We start from the raw sequence: 20,976 nt of genomic DNA, 5'->3' as shown, positions 1-20,976 counted from the left end.
TATTAAAATTTATTTGGCTAAAAAAGTGGTGCGGTCATATTTTATGAGTCTATGTCTATGCATTGCTGTCTCATTGATAGCAGATTCGTTAAGTGACACTTTTAAAAGCAAATACAATCGACACATTCCATTCCACGAACATCTTTGAACTAGACCTAACAATTTGCCATCCATAGACCACTTCAACCTTACATTTTAAAAACACACATGAACTCATGTTCGTTGTTTCTTTGTGAAGGAATGCTTTAACGCATATCCCATGTGTACCTTTACGACCGTTCTAATAATAAGTACTTCGCCCTGTAGTAACAACCAACCAAATATGTTACCTCACTGTATCCAATGAAGTTTCAGTAAAGAAAATGTACAGCTATTTTCGCTTTACAAACTATACAACCGGAAAAAACAAACTGACAAACGGCGGGCCATATTTTTCTCGCATATAGACGCTTGACATAATAATAGGTGATATGCGATATAAAATTCATAGGCTCCAATCTATAATCCTTTAAGAACAATTTGAAAAGTTGAGCATGTATTGTCCTTAGCCAAAGACACCATTGTAATGACTTTAATATATTTCGAGCGCCCAATTCGGATTCAGAAAAAGGCGCTCAACAATCGGCGCTATATACATCCTTATGTCTTTGTTCAAAAATATTTATAATTAAAATAATACGACTTTATGTTGCATACTGTTGACATGATGAAATGCTGCGATACTGTTATCGCTTAATCGCATGCATTATGGTCTTAAACTATACAAAGCCGGCATAGATGGTGCATCATCCTCTTAAATTTTAACTACGCTTGTAGGTTTACGGCAAGGTGAATTTATGTTCCCCTTTGTTGTTGTCCCTATCGGTTAGATAAGATTTTTTTTTGACAGGCAATGACCCCTTCTTCCGGCTAAGTATTGAATGACATTGTAATTGATATTGTTGCTTTTCGCCGATGATTATGGCACTTGTTGGTTAAATCGCCCGGGGATCTGCAGAAACACTTGGATCTTTTATCAAATTACTTTAAATGATGGGAATTAAAGGTAATACTGATAAAACTAAATAATATTTTTTCTCAAACGGAGATTATTTCCATCTGAAACATGGACAAGGTCAAAACATATGTTACTAGGTGAACTTTTAGTGTAGTGTAACCTGAATTGTACCGAAAGTATGTTACAGTTGTAAGAATAGCATTTTCGGTGGAAGTTGGTTAGCTTGTGGAGAAGAATGTAGTCTTTTCATTTTTTAGTTTCTTATCTGGTAATATCCTTGTCATCCATTGATATATCATTTGTCTTTACACTAAATTAGGAACATGGATATCTAAAGTATGTTGTCAGATTGTTAGTTGTGTTGCTAATGTTGGAAACTCGGGGTTAATTTGATTTTATGCTGGTGTTGACTTTAAACCAAGCGCCATTTTAATCTTAGAATATTAATGTAAAAACAGGCTTGTCACAATACTAATGAGTGTATACACTTACCTCTTTCCACATGCTAACAACATCATATTGTTACAGCAGTCACTGATTATAACAAGGAGAGAAAAGTTGGAAGGAGTTCGTACGTGTCAAGAGTACCACATACTCTGTCAGTAATGACCTGTCATTTTCATGTTCTTTATTATTGTAAAAAAGGTATTTTATATTGTTTATATGTGTTTTCTTGACCTTTTTGAACACCATTCTTTATGCTAAAATAATGGGCTTGACATACAAGGTCCTATTGATGATTGAAGGTCATCATGATTGTTTTAATATATTGACATGTGCTCTTCTTGTATATTTATATATTTCAGGAGATAAGTGATATTTATATTATTATTAAAATGTATAATGTTTTGTTATTTTAGGAAGAGTTAAGACTGGAACCAGGAATCTAACTTTGTATATGATATTTTGAATGGACACTGGTTGCGTATTATAAAAGAATAGAAACGTGAACTCTTGATTGTCAATTATTTTTATAAATCCCCAAGAGTTACACATAGAAGTAGTAAATGACTTTATTTATTTTGGAATCGTTTTTTAAATTTACTGTAAATTTTCATTTAAATCAAGAATATTTATGTTGAAAAGCACTTAAGCTATGAATTTTATTTATCAAATGTAAAAAACTTGACGTAAATCCAAAACCACAATATCAGCTATTCGATGCTTTTGTGGATCCACACTGAATTACGCCTCTGAAGAGATATGGGGTAAAACAATGTCAATGGAATTGGAAAGAGTACGCCCAACGTTTTGTCAACGATTGTTAAACGTTATGCAAAATGTATGTTATGCTGAAGTTTACGGCGAGTTAGGAAGATACCCACTATTCATTCATAGATATGTTAAGATGGTTAAATACTGGTTTAAACTTATTCACACTGATAATATAATTTTCAAATCAATTTATATACAAGCATTAAATGATTGCCAAACCGGTCTTTCAATTTGGGTATCTAATATAAAAAATGTGACACACCTACGGTTTGTCATACGTGTTTAATAATACAAATCCAAGCTCTGTCGATGTTAAAATATGTATACCACATTTTAAAAATGTTGTTATTGATACCTATACACAAGAGTGGTTTCGATTTGTGGACAATAGCTCTATTTTAAATATGTACCGTGTGTTTAAGTCTATGTTTGTTTACCAAAAATAATATGATTTATAACTTAAATCACTAAGACACGACGTCACAAAGCTTCGAACTTCGAGTCTGTCACTAAGAATTCAAACTGATATGCTGGTCAAAATATACCACAAAACAAACGTGACTGCCTTTGTTGTTACGAATTAGATGTCGAAGATGAATTTCATTTTGTTTGTTAATGCCCTTTATACATTGATATAAGAAGAAATTCCCTAAAGAAACGTTATTTTGTTAGGCCTTCTGTTTATAAATTCCACCAATTGTTGAATACAACAAATAAATTTGAACTTATTAAATTAGCCAAATTTGTAAAAGATGCTTTGATTTTAATAAATACTATTTCTAGTGTTGTTACTTCGATTCAAATAGTTATCCTCCATATACAAAGTATTTTACCTAGTTTTTTCGTAACCGTATACGATGCTACTAATGTGTATATTATAACTATGTTTATCTTTGTGACATAATTGAATGTGAAATATCGAGTGTTTAGACGATCTACACTGTGCAAGTTTGAATAAATATTTGTCTTGTATTGTCTTGTAATGATAAAAGGGTCAGTAGCCTCATAGTTTCCGAGTATATTATATTTCAATGTTTGAATTTTATTTACGCTATTTAAACCAATACGTAAATATGAACGGGGAAATGATAACTGAAAAATATCAACTATCATATAAAGCTAGCATTTATAAAATACTTACTACAAAAACATTCAAAACGACCAAGTTTGCGCCGATACAACACGTATACTCGTCTTTGTTTAGAACTGACATTGCGTTTATGTGTCGTATCAACATGGTTTGGTATATGACTATGTTGATGACTTTACATCATACAATACTTTTCAATTTTATAAAACGCAAATGTCTGTTATTTTCTTGCACCACTTCTAACATTTGGTCAGATACAATTCTTAATTTTAATATTACAATAATGCATTTCTTTCATAGCAATATATGTTTTCCTTTTTTTCTCATATAGAATTTCCATTATTTCGAGAGTTTTCCCGTTCTTGTATTGACAAATTTACAATGATTTTTTTGTTAAAAAACAACAACATATGCTTAGTAAACAAAAATATAAGGGGGGAATATCCACTAAAAGCACATTATGTCATTGTTCTTATAGTTGTTAATGATGCCTAGTGATAAAACTCCAGAAACGTTATACTGATTTCAACTGTACTATGTTATACTATGTAAATAATAGCAAACGGTCAAATGTCCGTACCCTAGTATGACTTTTTGACTTTCAGGGATGCTTACTGAACACTTCATATTCGATTAGATGTGCTGTTTGACGAGTAAAGAATGTGAAGGTTTGTTTGTGCTGAAACTGTTTAATACAAGGATCGGGAAATAAACATATCCCAATACATGTTTGGTTTACGTGCGTAAACGAAAACCTTCCGATATATATAAATAGCAAGCACTATTGCTTAATAATAGTGCAATAAATAGATCTACGTGCACACCTTATTTCAGATGCAGATGTAGCTAGACTAACGAGTTAGTAGATATTAAACTCTTGTAATATTCATAATAGTGTTTATGTGAGTCATGACCAGTTTAAAAGCGTTTTAAGAACAAAGTTTTGAGCTGTTAGTGTTTAAATCATTACGATTATAATTCTACTCTCATTGTGATTTTGACATTGACTGAATCGTGTCCAAGATTATTCATGTAATATTATATTCTCATAACAAGCACTAGAAAAAGCATCGAAAGTTCGTTCTTAAATTTCAGTTGATGTGATCACACTGAGGTGGAGGGAGTTAGCGATCTTAGCCGGAGGTCATATCCACACTTTGGTAAGGGTCAAACTATATACATGTCAATGTAATGATGCTATTTGTGTTGTATATGTTTGCCAGTTTGTATCATGTTCCAGTATATGTGTATGTTTTATAAGTCAAGTATTTAATATAATATGATTATACAATATTTATATATAATATCTCACAATTTAACCAGTTTTAGTGTGTGGTAACTGATCCCCATTCAAAACACAACGGGAAACTCACAGGAGTTTTCAAACACTGGTGTGATTTGTTTGGACAAAATCTAAATATTTCAAGTTACTTCTTTATTTTTACGCCTATAGCAGAAATCTAAATGTGATAATTGTTATGTCTTTTATGTGATGATTTGTAACAACTTGATAATTCTTGCCCCTTTAAGCTTTTGAAGGGTACTTCATACTAACATTAAGGAAGTGCATTTAGCACATTTAATCATTTAAATTCTGCCATACTCTAAATGTCATTAATCGCGCTCATTTCATTATATCTCATAATATATTATAATCATTATTGTCCTCTCAGTTATACAAATTTATCAGCACTGGATTGTATAGGAAAAAATCAGGTGCGCATGTGTGCATGCTTAATAATATGTTTGTAAAGTGTATTCACGGAAGAACCAAAACTTTTGTAGTTAACCACGATAACAGTAAAAACATGTGATCAGTTTGCTAACATAATATCACTCTATATCTAGGTACCTGTTGACGATCCTTGATGCGCCGAAGATTCCATTTTCGCAATTCTAATCCTTGATCTGTGGTACACGCTTCCAATCCCGTAATTAATTCGAGTATCACTAAAGTTAACAAGTAACTTTATTAAGTAACTTTATTAAATAACGACAGAAAATGTACTGTTTCTCATAAAATGTCATATAAATGTATAAATAAGTTCTCTTTTTATGGAGCGTGAACACACGGACACATAGAAAAAAACCTGCCTTGGGCTATATAAGTACACTATCTTAGGTGGTTTGGAACAGTATTAATAAAAATGGGGATTTCTTCTTTTGTAGTTCACGTAAGATTTGAATATCACACAGATAATTTGTATCGAATATACAAAAACGAAGTTGAGTGATTCCATTTACGACTTACCTACTCCGAAATTGTGGTAATCGTGCTGTTTGGTGAGCATGTTATGCTGCATGGTGGGGTAGTATCCTTTTGTTCCCAAAGGTAATGCCGTAACGGCCAAACTTTCATCGCCTTCTTTCAATTCTCGAGAAAGCCCAAAGTCGATTAATCGCGCATTGAACTTAGAGTCTAATACGATGTTCTTTGATTTAATATCCATGTGTAATATTGTACCCCTAAGAAGAACGTATAAACTATGTGAAAAAGAGCAAACAATTACATGTGAACACATCAATATGAAGATACAACGGCATACTCTCTATTAGGTTATATCCATGATAGAGCATCTGTATAAACTGGATTCCTTGATTGTATTTAACATATATATACATCTATAAATCGTTACTGAATTTAAGAAGGAAGAATCAATTTAAATTCACATAAAATGTTTGTATACTTAAATTAACTTCATTTGTGTGACGATATGTATGAAAACATATATATATATATATATATATACGTACGATTTAGAAAATAAAATAGGAATTCAAAAGTCGGATATGTCGCCCGATTGGGTTTTGTAAACTATTGGTAAAACATATTTGCCTAACATCAAATTTGACCTTCTACAGCAACAATTCCTGACATGTAACCAATATTCATCGGATTTCTAGACAACACATGTCGATAAAAATAAAGAAATAACCTAAATTTATTGCCAGCGTGCATGTAGTCCAACGCGGACGCAATCTGGTACATAATTTTCACCCGCTTTTTCCAATCCAGTTTGAATTGCATTTTGTTCCTTATATTGTATGTATCAAATTGTATTACATCAAACAGGTCACCGTTCACGAGAAAGGGTGATACAAAGTAGTATTTCCTGAAAAACAAAACATATAATTAAGTTTCGTGAACAGATATAATTATCGAGCGTTTCAAGCATATTTCACTTTCGTGTAACATAACGTCAAGTCTGTATTTTGTTTGTCTTTTTTCATCATTTTCAACTATAAATTTCCAAATATGCACACCTTATACAATATACCTGGTAAGTCATTACATTATCATAAATACAAAACAAACAAACAAGCACATACAACAATATCATACCAATTCATATCATTTCAACAATTATCATTTTTATATGAACTTTCAAAACATTCTCAAATATTTTTTGCGAATGTCTATATATTACACAATAAGTAACGATTGCTAAATTGGAGATGTGCATTTCGCCATAAAAAGCCCCAAATATTTTAAATATGAGCTTCTTGACATCCTTTTAGCCTATCGTTAGGAGGGTGTAGAAACTCGTTTTATGTGCCGTCTTATCAAACGGAAATTACTCACCGACACATTCATCACCAAAACACGAATATACCGTTATGCATTTTAATTTATACTACTGATGCATCTACTTTATCAATCTTAAAATAATATCGGAAATGGTCTGGTTGAAGAGATATTATGAGATTTAAAGGTTTTATTAAGCTGAACATATTAAGACTATAACGACAGTAGAATATACACTTTTTCGGTGCGCTGAATATAGTTGTTTAGTACAATTAACTAATAAAATATCGCGAATACCATCAATATGTTCTAACTATGTGACAATAACATGTAGGGTAAATATTGTGTTTGGAATACTTTCCATGGGGAAAAACAAATTGCAGTTCAGTAAAAACTGATAACTAATATATTGCTTATAGATCAGTTATATGGATATCTTGCCGACATGTACACACACAGTATTATCTCTTGAATAACATTTGAACGCTGGCAAAACGGTGCGCACACAAACCAGCGCGCTCCTCTACCAATCAAAAAACGCTGTAGAGAGGGATTGAAGTTAACCCTCTGAGCAGCAATAACAGGACAAGAGCCCCCCAAACAGGGTCTTGACACAGGATTTTTTCTTTTTCCAACAAAACTGACCATAAGAGTTAATCTTATCATAATAGTGTGACTCAGCCACTTAAATAAGTTTTTAGTTGACCAAAATAAGGCACTTCAGTTAAATCATCGTTATAGTAAATAGGTTGAGAATATTATATTATTATAGTGATGTCACAATGATCGAATAAAATCGATTAATCGTTGTTGGATAAGAAAGTCAGCGATAATCGATTCTCTTTCCGAATAATTGGTGTTGCTAATTTAGAAGATGATCATTTAACCAACTTAACACCATCTAATGTCCAAGGCCAATTCACGTGTTAAGTATCAAGCAAATCGGTAAATTCGTTGACGAATTATTGATCGGAAGCAATTTTAACACTTATTGTGTGACGGTGACCTTGACATTCAATCTTGTGACCACAATATCAATAAGAGTCATCTACTGTCCACGGCCAATGTGCATTGGAAGTATAAAGCCAATCGGTGAATAATCCGACGAATTATTAATCGGAAACGATTTTACAATTAGTGTGACCTTTGATCTAGTGACCCTTATTTCAAGGGTCATCTACTGGCCAACGTCAATGTACATGGACAGTATCAAGCCAATCAGTCCCTCCGTTTACATGTTATTGATCGGTTCATTCTTAGTGTGACAGTCTCCTTCACCTTTGATCTAGTGACCCCAATTTCATTAGGGGCCATTCAATGGCAATGGTCAATGTACACGGGAAGTATCAAGCCAATTGGTCAATCAGTTCACAAGTTTTGATCGCAAACGAACTGGTCTACCGACAGCCCGACAGGCTGACCGACCGACCGACAGCCAGCAAAACATATACCCACTCTTCTTTGAAGGTTGGCATAATAATTTTATAAAATAACAAAACCATTTTACTTACCCATTTTTATGATCGTCGTGAAATGCCAGTAGAGGCACAATTCCAAAATGCATTAATCGTGATGCAAGCTTTTCCTAGAATATACAATCGCGCTTGCTGTCGTTTATATCAATACAATATATTAATGTGCGTTCAGAGATTAAATCGTTCAAACATATATACAAATAAATTATGCAATAATACAACGTATGGTTATCTTATGAGTAAACTAATTAATGTCGGAAATGATATTTAAGTGGTCAATTAGATATAAGTGTAACGCTTTACTGGATTAGGTTTTTACAACAGTTATATATTCTTTATATTACACTTAACCAGACATATATCCCAGAGGATTGACCTCGAAATTTGATGTGTAGAATTTAATGTTTTAAAATACAAGTGTTTTCTCAACATGAAGTCGCAATACAAAAATATTTTAAAATCATTTAGTGAAGTAAAATTAACCACAATTTCAATAATTAAAAATACTTGCTAAACTAACCAAAAAGACATAAATATCTGCGCACATTTTTCTGAACACCCAAAATTTCACAAGATTCTTAAAGCTTAATTATAAAATACGAGAACACAATGTACTCGTAAAAACCAAATATAAATACAACCAATGACCATTACGGCACATTCAGATTAAACTTAAAAAAAAACATGAAATCTATAAATGTGTATTAAAGAGTATAAAACACTATGTCATAAAGTATTCTTACTGTCGCTCTCATTGTCATATGGTTAATTCAAAATCCCAAACTACACAACGAAGTGTTACCTTTTTAGGGAGAGGGGGCGTGGTGAGAGGGAGATTATTAATACAATAAATGTTTCATTTCAGAGGAATAAATGTTGTCGTATTTTGACACTGTATTTGCAAAGCCTTACAACACTTTTATCAATATATACACGGGACTATAATAAAAAATAGTCTGTTCCTCATACTTTGTTAGAAAAGAGTATACATTTTGGACAATTACTCTTACGTTTGTAACTGATCCCAACTTTTGTGTCTTATGGGATTGTTTTTGGCCAATGTCTATTTCTTTAAGAACAACTCTAATGTTGAAGCCTTGAACTTCTTTTTTGGCTGAAATAACAATATAATAATCTTGTCATTAGCTGAGATCTGATCAAATGAAGAGTTTCGTTATTAATCGTTCAATTATCTGTAAATCCATCTAACGAACACTCTTAACACTCTATCAATCATTGAAACAAGTGGTATGGTTATTAAATAGCATGAACATGAAAATAATACGCGTTCGTGTATTAATTGTCGCAATATTAAAGTTATTAACTAATGGATAACTGCATTTGGACTTTTACTGAATATACGTATGGAATTGTTCTTATGATATACCTTATTTAAAATTGTTTCCGCATATTACTTATTTGATGCTGCGAAGGTTAATTCTAGGTTTTTATGTTTTGCTTAAAGGTGTTTAGGTTATTAAACTGCGATATTAACCAAGGCCCGGTTTGTTAGACACCATAGTCCTGCTTAAGCTTCTATATATACCATACAGTAAACAAGAACATTCACACAACATTAAGCACAATCTATCAAAGTTCATGCAATGAATGCCAGTATAGTTGATTTCTATTGGATAAATCGCCACACATGTGTGCATATTGAGACGCACAACGAATGTATTTGTCTACATTCTTACCTTATATTCAAATATCATATTGAAATGCGTTGTTTGTTTAAATACTTTATTTGTTATTTATTATGCTTTCGGTATCAGATCTTTTATAAATCGCCCTTTCACTGCAGTGATTATTATCCGGGTTGGCTTAAGTTAAAAAGAAAAAAACAAACAATTCATTTGTATATTGTTGTCTTAGTGTATTTAATCGTTTCGTCTAAGACTAACAAACAAGCACATTAAATTGTTAGTGTACCTTCCCCTGTGTTTAAGACATTTGCATTTAACGACCCAACGTGTTATCGATCTTGAGCATTGTCATAACTGGTAAAAAATTTTTAAATAAGAAGGAAAGGGCATTGACATAGTCAGTGTATGCCCGGATGTTTCTAGTTCATATAAAAAAACATCATTGTAATTTGTTACTATTTTTAGGTGAGGTATGTAATTAAATAAATAGAACATCGTACAATGTTTGAAAACATACAAATATAGACATAGCCAAAAGATCCTTGTAGGTCCTCTTGCAGGATCCACACATTTTGATTTTTCAACTCCTTTATCATTTTGATGTTCAAATTAATCAGTCGTCCGTCATGCAACTCCCTTTTAACCACTACTGCTTCTAGTTTGGTTCGGCTCAACACCTCCAACGCACTTTCCTCTTCCTTAGAGTCATCGGATCTCCTGTTTGAATACTCAAGTAACGTTACATGTCAAGCTTTGTCAAAATCTGCTAAGTGGTGAAATTTGATCTCAGGGCACACATATTCACTAGATCTGCGTGTGTGTGCAAATAACAATCTCATATGGGTTAATACTTATATTATTAACATGATTTTTGTTTACATCACTGCCTTCAATTTAGATATTAGATAGATAGATTTTAATACGCGTTTGATTACGTGCCATATAGTTGTCCGATAGTTTGTAACACTACACTGACAACGTATGTGTTAATGATTAGGCTTTAGAGTTAAAGAAATTGACTTAATATTAACTAATATTATTACAAATTATTACGAATTACGAATACACAATCAGGAGGTTATAGTTACCGTTGTAATGCGCTGTTTTGTTTCGCTGTTACAAAACCTGAAAGAAAACAACAAAAATTGGCCATGCCATACTCTGATTCGAGGTCTTTGAGAGTCGTCTCCCTTTATAAAATGAATGAAAACGAGATTGTGGATGTGGAATATTGTATTGCATGTATAGACATCACAATGACAACTTGATGAAATGTTCAAGAAATAAAATATTGATCTTTAATTTATCGTTAGACTTTTCTCATTTGAAGTAGCTTAAGGATTGTGTGTATTGTATGCTTCAAATTATCGTGTAATGACTAAACATATTTGGGATACATAGGGAATCCCGTTTATTTCATCAGTTAATGCGTTATGTGCAGCGCAAGTGTATTATTGGCTGATCAAACGAAAAAACCCTTATTCCACCCCACATATAATGATTACGGTATTGTTTAAAAATATACATCATTAAATTAAATGTGTTTATTGCTTTAAGTGTGTTTTGCAACATGAACACAAAATCGATGGTACATTATTTAAATACAATTTATATTGCTTTTCAATATCAATTACATAAAAATATTGACTAGATTTTTTAAATTGTCTTGTCAAAGAATTCGTGTAAAATTGGTTTAATCTAAAATAATATGATCGTATTTGATATCGCGAACAGTATATATATTAGTGACGAATTTGCGTCAATGATATGTGTTACCTAAGTATTTTAACATGAGTGAAATTATCGTTTAACTAAAATCAAACAAATAACAGCAAACAGCTAAACATGCATAGCCCTTAGAAATAGAAAAAGAAACAAGTGGTAATTGCCATTTTATGATTCTAATGAAACGTGTTTGTGAAGATACACAGTATAAATAGGGTAGTGGCTAGATGTGTACTTGGTATTGAACACGATAGTTTTGCTTAAATGCGGTAACTTGTTAAGATCTCAACCGCGACATTGCGTTTAACACATTAATAAGTAAACACTTAGCATCAATACTCGTTTACTCGTAGCATCTTGAACGGCGTGAAACTAACTTTCTGTTGATATAAAAATGTACATTTTACTTAAAACAATATGCTCAACCCCACCACAGAAAGAAAATAAATAGAACAATTTATAAATAGTGTTAATTGTAAATATGTGGAGTAAATGGTTTTCCTGCACATGCACTATCTATCAATATAAAAACGATAAGATCCTGATACAGACGCACGTGTAATTAATAATCTAAATTTATGTTATTAAAGAAAATTACATACCTGTTATCTTAAATTACGTTTAATTTATATAAAACCATACTTAAATGTTTCTTTAGGAATTATTACATATCATGAGGTCAGTTTCATAACTGTTGAGACGGTAATCACTGGATTACTGCATTAGCTGACATGATAATTATGATGTGTATTACATAAATGCCGCGTGTTTTATTAAACTAAGGACCCTGCTAAACACTTTTCGTTCACTATGGAATAATGTGCTAAAACAAGTGTATTATCTATTGCAATTTATTAATCAAGCGTCTGCAACATTACGTCGACTTCCAGTCTCAATGAAAGATTACACGTCTATAAAACACTGTTTCACATTAGCGACTCTTAACTTATCTAACGGCACGCATTCTAATGTAGGGCAAAACGTTATGTTGGTCTGGCGAGTAAACACTTTTTATAATGGCGCCTCTGATATTTTGTTTTGGTGTGTAGGCGAGAATGGAAGTTGCCAACACGACAGCACGCAAAAAAAGCCATGTACCTTCATGTGTCTTGACGGTGGTTGTTTTTTTATATATACGACTTTCAATACGTCCAACATACAAAACCATAGGATATAATTCAACAAAATAACGTGGTGTTCATATGGCTTTAGACCGGTGTAACTACAAATGTATATACTTTTTAGTTAATTCGAGACCTGAACTACTGTACATATTAAGTAGAGATCGGGTTTAAATTTCATTTTTTTATCATTTAAGTGTGATGATAATGTAGAAACGACCCAATCAAATATTTGTTTCACCATCCAAATGTATCAAACATTTTTGTAGAAATACAAACAAAATAGTACATAATTTTGTTTTGTTATTTGATCCCATCATGTTTATAGTTTACTTTTAATTTCTTATTTAAAAACATCTATAGATTTAGCAAAAATACACAATTCCACGTTTGATAAAAATATTCTGCTGAATAAAATATGTAAAGAAATCTCGGTACATATTAATTAAAGAGTGAAAATGCCGGTGCATTTCCATATATCAATAGTTTAAGTGCGTATGCAAGTAGACGCTTTTCAGTAAGGTTCCGCTATGCTTCGAAACGTGTAAACAAACAAAAAGAGGTATTTCAGACATTCACGTGCATTATACAAAAACTCTCTTCTGATACCATGAACGTGACTTTAATTATACAGATATTTACCAAGTTTAGTAAATACGCCTGGATGTAGAGAAGATAAATGCCTCAAAAGCCAAATTGGGATATTCATTTCAATACGATTTCAAAAGAATATGTCACGCGTTGGTAAATGCAGTATTACAAAACGGTTTGAAGGTCCTTATCATATAGGTATTAACCAAAAATTTCGTATTGCCAAATATTACTTTTAAACTCTGCCGGTAAGAGCATTTTGTTGAAATATGTAAATGGTAATTCAATAATTTAATTATAAATATACCTTTGCAATGCTCTGCGACTCTCTGTTCTCCCATGAGTTGCTCCGATCGTTGTACAAACGTATTATGTATAACTCCATAATTCGGGTAGGGGGTCGTCAACTGCACGTTGATGCTTTGATTATTTCTAAATAATGAAACTTCATTCTCTGAAAAGTGACAAATCATTAAAAACAAAATACAATTTAGACGGGACAAACGTTGCATGAATAAAAAACATTAAACAATCAATCACATGACCTTGAATTTAATATTACAATGTAATTTTTAGCAACAATTAGTAAAAAAATAAACAAACAGACCAAGATAGTTGAATTACTTTACTTCTCAGAAACCATATGTTTCGAATGTTTCGGATTCTACTAATAAGACTTAACAGTCTATGGTTCTTTAGACACGAAAACATTTAAGAATCTAAAACAGACATGCTGCAGATAAAAGTTGAAAACATGTATATCTGTTGTCGCCCTGACGTATTACTTCACGGGCGATAGGACATGTTTATGCCGTCAGGTTTAAATAGTAAAGTTTTACGACTAATTCTCGTCATCCTGCTATTTTAATAAGACTAAGAGAATCTTTCCGTGATAACAACATAGTAAAGGGTTTTCAATCTGTCTATAGTTTAAGTCAGCAAGTAAACATTCACGAATGTATAGGACATATACAAATAACAAGTTTCCAATAATTTTCTTTAACAAAAATGCAATTTCGCTTTTGCAACTAAATTCTTCGTTCTTAAATGTGAGATTATATATATTGTAAAATGTTTGTCTATTGTTCAATAAAATTAAGAAGGTCCGCTGAATGTGAAGAACGGTTTTATTTGAGAATATTATAAGATAAACTCTTCTAAACTGTATTTAGTATAGTAGGACTATTGGGTACGAAGACTTATTATATATTTATGTTTAAGTATATTTAAGATTTAAAATTTGATTCCAGTTTTTCGCTTTCGTTAATGTTTACTTGCTTACAAAAAGGATCTCGGTGTTAAACATTCCGTTACCAGATAAATGTTTTCATTGCAGTCAATCCGGGTTTTTAATTTAATTAAGATGTCAGAAAGTGTTTCTACTTGCCATGTAGCAATAATTCATTACGATAAACAGGAATTAGGCATTTACAAGACATTCAGGTGCACATTTGACTCTCTATTCTATGATTAAAATTTAAATTACCCTATTCTTGAACTACCTGACTTTTGATTTGACATTCCGAAGCTCGTACAAGACGAAGCTTTCAAAAGGAACCACTGCTGTCGCAAAACGCGTTATTAAACTGAGCGACATAATTGTCACGTACAATTATGAGATTTGGGTTTTCATCATTTTATCAATTCTTGCCATATCGAGCATGCTTAAAAAAACTTACAATAATTTATATCGTCGGTTAAAGGATATTTGTGGAAAGCGAAGGTACATCCCATCTAATATTATTAAACAGCAAATGTTAACAATTAAATGTGTATGGCGGCTTTGTTAGGAAATTGTCATATATTTAATGTATGATTGCATGTTAAGCATAAATATATGGTTTAAATACGAAGGCAATATACTTAGAAATGTGTACGTAGAGAGACTTACGGTATGATAGCCCTTCCCAGAATACTCAAAACGTAAGCTGTTTATCGCACTTTTGTGTTGAGCGATCGACAGTTTACAGGAAAATGTTCGAATTCATGCAGGAAAATGTTCAAATTCATGCTTTTAGTTGATGCCTTTAATGAAATTTAAAATGTTACCAACAACAATTTCCGTGAGTGCCCTTCTCATTATAGTGGTTACAATTCAACTGCTTAATCGATTGTTTGGTATTTTTATAATTCTGTTTTATAATTGTTCCTTGTAACAATCATGTAAGATTTATCAGCGTTCTGTATCACAATATTTGAATTGTTCGATAATTTTCTCAGTGATTCCTATTCAAGTGTTGCTATATAGCTGTATCATTTACGTTAATTAAACGATTGCAATATTTCTTCAGTAATAACGTTAATGGTCGAATAATACGCGTGGTGTCCTCTGGTACTTATTTTTCTCTCCAAAACACAAGCTGACACCAAAATTAAATATCCTCAGTCAATAAACGAAGGTTGAATGTGTAACTATAATTCAAAATCGTCCCAACATAAGTGAGTAGATAATTTAGGTAGACGTCATTTGACACACTCAAAACTTTATTATTTTATATTGCATTATGCAGCTTAATTTTCGAAGGACCTTTCTGAATTTCTAATTACACTCACAGAACCTATTTCTCAAAATTATTCAGAAAGCAAAAAAAAAATGTTTATGCTTTTAAGTATTTATTTCATATACGTTTTTTTAAAGGCATATTACGCCCATACAATATTTACATTGATGGGTATTTATTAGGTAAAAAAAATCAACCGTGTTGAAATACATATTGTTAGAACCTTGAATCAATTCGACTGAAGAAAACATAAAGCCGTATGGATTATAATGTTCAGGAATTGTAAAAGTGTTTCAAATTGATTCTGAGATCATTGCATTTGTGAGAAGTAACGACACTTTTATGTATTTGTCTTCACTTCGTTTTGATGATTTACTATGATGAATGAAGTCAAGACAACACTGTGCATTTTAAATGTATATCTAATATGAAAATGGACATTAAATTCAGATTTTAAATATATGATCCCCAGCAAGAAAAATCGCGCCAATTGATATCACGGCGCAGAAATGATGCAAACAAGGCATGATTTGTATTTATACAGCCCCCAACTATTGTTAAGGATATTTAGCTCTAACTTTTGGATCGGTTCTCGCTAGCTGTGATTTTTTGTAGGTTCCAACACACAAAACTGTTTTGAATGATGATAAATCAATGCAGGATATTAACTTTGTCAATATTTTCTATAATTGCGATGAATATACATTTGAAAAATCACAGATATTTATCAGTTGTATTGCTTCAGTTTGTTTCATTTCTACCGCGTATGTGACTTCATTATATGAGGAGTCCAATTTGTAGCTCGCAAGATTGCGAATTCGAATGGCGGAGAACAACAGAGCGAAACTGCTTTAGAGTGAAGATTTCCATATAAATTTGACTTTTTGGAGACCAAAAGTATGTGCAATACATAATAAGTGTATTTTGTCCCGATTCAGGCCGCTCAGAATCATAATATATAGTGTCCAAGTATCTTCGTGTTCGGCGATGTATCTATTGTGAGCATGCAGTTTATTTGAACAAAGGACTCATTTTGGTGTTTACCAGTATAAACCAGAATACGTTCTCCTATGTATACACTTATGTTTTTGAATAAGGTATGCTAATTTCAGTGAGTTTTCGTGTGTGGATAGGTTAGGCAAGTGGATTTGAATTCAGGTGATATAATGAGTTTAATTTTCTACGTGAATGATTGCAAGAGTAACATATTACAAGTCTAGTCACACCCAGGAGGTTTTGTAAGCATCGATATTATTCAGCAATTATAAATTCTAAAATTATGAAAGACAACGGATGTGTCTTCTTAAAAGGGACAGCTGTTAAAGTAATTGGCATGAAATGAGTTTAAATCATTTACGATGATATTTTGTTTCTTTCTTTTAACATAAATACTTGTTATAATATGTTTTTGACAATTGAATACCATATTTAAATCGCTCACTTTAAATATTGGGATAGTTTTTGGACATTGCTGTTCTTGTCTTATGAAAACCTGTCCAAAATATAGTTTACGAAACTACTTAGCAAATTATATAATTTTCTATATTTGATAACAATTAAGGCTAAGTACATCGTTTAAATATAATATAAAGTAATATTAATAATGTTCGCAGAGCATTTATCTGTCTCAGTCAGTTAAGCCGATTCTCAGTATAAACTTCTCTTTCGGCAGTGGCACATGCTATTATCTTGAGAGGCAACAACTAGTATGTGAGAAAGGATAAACCCTGAAAAATGTATTTATTTCGGTTTAAGTCAATATAGTCTATCGTCTTTAGAAGATATTATATACATCGTATATAACCGTATGTATCAGTCTTTACCTTTTTTAATACATCTCTGCATCTTAAGCAATGCTTCTGATTTGACAAATGTTGTGCTATTTTGAATATGCAATATATGCTCTTGAGTTGGCATGATTATAATAACATATATGTTATACGTACTTGACACATACAGTACAAATCCAATCAACGAACTGAATCTTTTTTTTAATGTATTCATTATTCCGTCTTCAGGTGGTTTGATTAAAATGTGCCCAAAGGAACGTGGATACATCTCCGTATCATCAAATACACGAAAAGAAACAGCGTATGAGCCTGTAACATAATACATTAATTGTATAGCATATGACTACCCTACCATTTCAATGTTTGTTGTAATAAAAGTCAAGAACTAAAAGTGCGTATGACCCAGTTACATAATACAAATATGGTTCAGGTAGTATATGACTACTCTACCTCTCCCTACCCCATAACACTCATTTGAAAAGCAACGTACCCGGATTATTTTCGCTCTCTCGAATCAAAAACGCACCGACATCAATGTTTTGTGCCATTAACTTGCGCTCAGCGTCCTCTCTGGATAACTTTCCATGGAACCAACTGTGAACATTGAAAATATGTTCAACTTGAATGTGTTAGCATCCATTGCACTTGGTTGAATGTTATGCTTATTGTTGAAGCTGCTAGACTTGTTTTCGACTATGATCAGTTCAGCATGTTTAATTCCAGGCTTCTTTTTGTCTTAACAACATATACCTATATACTAAAAAGTGAAGCGTTTTGTACAAAAGCTTCAAGTGGGCACTTAAGGTTCCATAAGATAGTAACAATTGGTGTATTTAATTCGCCTTCGTTATCTACAACGAGCATGTCTTCACACGTTGCTGACGCGCTGATCAAAACTTGACATCAAACCACGAATATGTAAATTTTAACATCGTTAATTCAGTACTAAGAAAATCCAAAACATACATTGGTCTTGAACAGCACGTCTCGATTGGACCTAAAATCTTTTTTGATCTCATGGAACATTGTATGTATGTTTGATGACAAAATAAATAATTAAAGAAATGAATAAATATATAAATAAATACATACATAAACGAAAACAGCTGTAAAGGTCATAACTTCAAAAATACATTTTTTTCAAGTTTATCTACATTTCTTATTTGATAATTTTTATATCGATACTGAACACGTCCTTCAGTTCGATATGAAAATACCTTGAAATGTTGTTAAGAAAAATGATATAATTATTCTGTTGTTGGACCAATCTGTTAGTTTATTGATTTGTATGCAACTTGAATGTTCTACCTTAGTCTAACTTCAAGGGATTTCAGCAAAACTTTATTAAAGTCAATACAAATGAGTGTGTACTGTATACGGTGTTACATGACATTAAAAGAGAAGATTGATTGTTTCATGCCCAGGATGTTAACTATTTGAGTTAAACAAAACATTGTACTTTATGTATATATCTGTATTCACGAACATACTTGTTTACGTACATTGTAAACTATAATTATTTTCGTTATTAACCATGCGCTGAATGTCTACACTGATTTATTAGGGGAAATTTAAACACATAATTCCTTAAAATCACCTCTAGATTACAAATGCACATTTTAGAAAATAAAAGCTAGACATTGTATTATCTAAACATTCATTGAAAGCACTAGGTTCCTTGATTAAATGTTTGGTATTTTACTTCGTAAAGTTTTCTCTTATATAATTTGTTCTTATAATGCTTCTGGAGTCGAAATTGGCGAAGCTCTCTGTATGAATTTATGTTTTTTTATCAAAACAGTTGTAATCATATTCTTCAATGAAACCACAAGGGCCAGGTTTGTAATAGTTTGTAATTAACTTAAATTGTTGGATCACTCTGTCGGTTTATTTATTTGTGTGCAACTTAAACTTTCTATCCTAGTCCTACTTCGAGGGATTTCAGCAAAACTGTATTACAAATTATAAAAATGCGTGTGTTCTGTATACCATGGTACATGAACTATTGCGCTTAGGTTCAATATTGGCTACTCTCGAGTTGTAGTGGGATTGTCCAATGATTTGTCTACTCTTAACAGCAACATAACTAAAAACTTATGATTCACCTAAGCGAACTATGGTTATATTTGCCAGCTTGTTTTTTAAAGTAATGCAACTGGTAATACCGGTTAACAATTAAAAAGCAATCCTTTTGGTGTGATCGCACGCGGGCTATTACTTAATTATAGCAACCCTACCAAAAAGCAAAAAAAAACTATAAAAAAACAATCACTATGTGGTTTTGTCTGTATAAATGTGCTTAAATATATTGTAGTTTTCTTGTTCGTCCTGTAAGGCTTAGAAAAAAATGCAAAACATAAGAAGGTCGGATACATGCACATCAGAAAATGTACAATCGCCGTCCGACTTGATGTCAAACAACGCTAGTCGAAAGTAAAAGTCAACATTTGTTATATTCGTTAAAATGTATGTTCAACGTCCAATCGGTTACGATAATGCTTATGAGGCGAAATTAAGGGGTCGTGATTCAGCTCAACGCAACGAGCCATCAAAGGATACAAGGGACATGCATGATGCAATGGCCGAGGTAGATAGGAAGCAACTGATAGATGATATTCATCACAGTGAAGTATTCTCTGGCGTGTGTCATGTGTGACGAATCTACCGATGTGTCATCACAGACATAAACATTGGTCATGTTTGTAAGATATGAACTGCGCGGTTAGAGGCACACTAAATAGTGGAGGTTACAGAGCTAAACGAACAATGACGCACGTCAATTAACGCGTCCTCAAAGTAATTTTAGATTTAAACAAATACTGCCTGCATAAGTACGGAGCGGTATACCGACATTAAAGAAGGAACGAAAGGACTTATGTTCACCGTTGACTTTATTTCGTACAGATTGGCCATAGCTTGCGGAGAGTTCGCAAATAGCAACCAATAGCATTGTGTTCAAAGATTACCACTACCCCCAAAAGATCCAGTCGTAAATCGCAATTGATTACGATACAATAAGTCTACGAAATTGGGGAACGTACTTTGAACCAGACGTAGCAGACACGTTGTTTATTACTTAAAGAAGCCGAAGAAGCGATACTAGAAAACAATGCTGCGTAAGTGCCATGCATGGATATGAACGGTGGGTATATTTATACTCACTCACTCACTCAATCCTCTCTGCGCCGTTTGGTGCTTCAGCGACGGCAAGGGAGCGCCAATTTGGTCTGTCAGCTGTTGTCGCGGGTGCTGTCTGTAGGGTGAGGCCGCTGTTTTTAAACTCTCGCCCCACGGTTCGG

At 32.5% G+C, this 20,976-nt stretch overlaps 1 protein-coding gene across 1 annotated transcript; it reads right to left on the bottom strand.

Moving 5' to 3' along the window:
- Positions 1–5,124: 5,124 nt before the first annotated feature.
- Positions 5,125–10,661, bottom strand: LOC127847888 (uncharacterized). Its single transcript, XM_052380109.1, has 6 exons — positions 10,467–10,661; positions 9,314–9,417; positions 8,340–8,413; positions 6,239–6,415; positions 5,554–5,768; positions 5,125–5,252 (listed from the first exon to the last, which is right to left on the bottom strand). Exons 1-6 carry the CDS (start codon positions 10,543–10,545, stop codon positions 5,125–5,127), a joined length of 777 nt encoding a protein of 258 aa, XP_052236069.1. The 5' UTR covers positions 10,546–10,661.
- Between the last annotated feature and the right edge of the window lie 10,315 nt (positions 10,662–20,976).

This window comes from Dreissena polymorpha, chromosome 10 (assembly GCF_020536995.1).
Source record: "Dreissena polymorpha isolate Duluth1 chromosome 10, UMN_Dpol_1.0, whole genome shotgun sequence".
NCBI lineage: Eukaryota > Metazoa > Mollusca > Bivalvia > Myida > Dreissenidae > Dreissena > Dreissena polymorpha.
Note: the sequence above shows the minus strand (reverse complement) of the source record. Positions and strands in the feature narration are given on the sequence as shown.

Excerpts from the sequence above, each read along its gene's own strand:
- LOC127847888 (XM_052380109.1), bottom strand. The coding sequence starts at position 10,545 with ATGATAAAGGAGTTGAAAAATCAAAATGTGTGGATCCTGCAAGAGGAC. Across the intron at positions 9,418-10,466 it reads TTTTGGCTATGTCTATATTT|CCAAAAAAGAAGTTCAAGGC; the intron begins GTATGTTTTCAA and ends TTGTTATTTCAG. Across the intron at positions 8,414-9,313 it reads AGTTGGGATCAGTTACAAAC|GAAAAGCTTGCATCACGATT; the intron begins GTAAGAGTAATT and ends TGTATATTCTAG.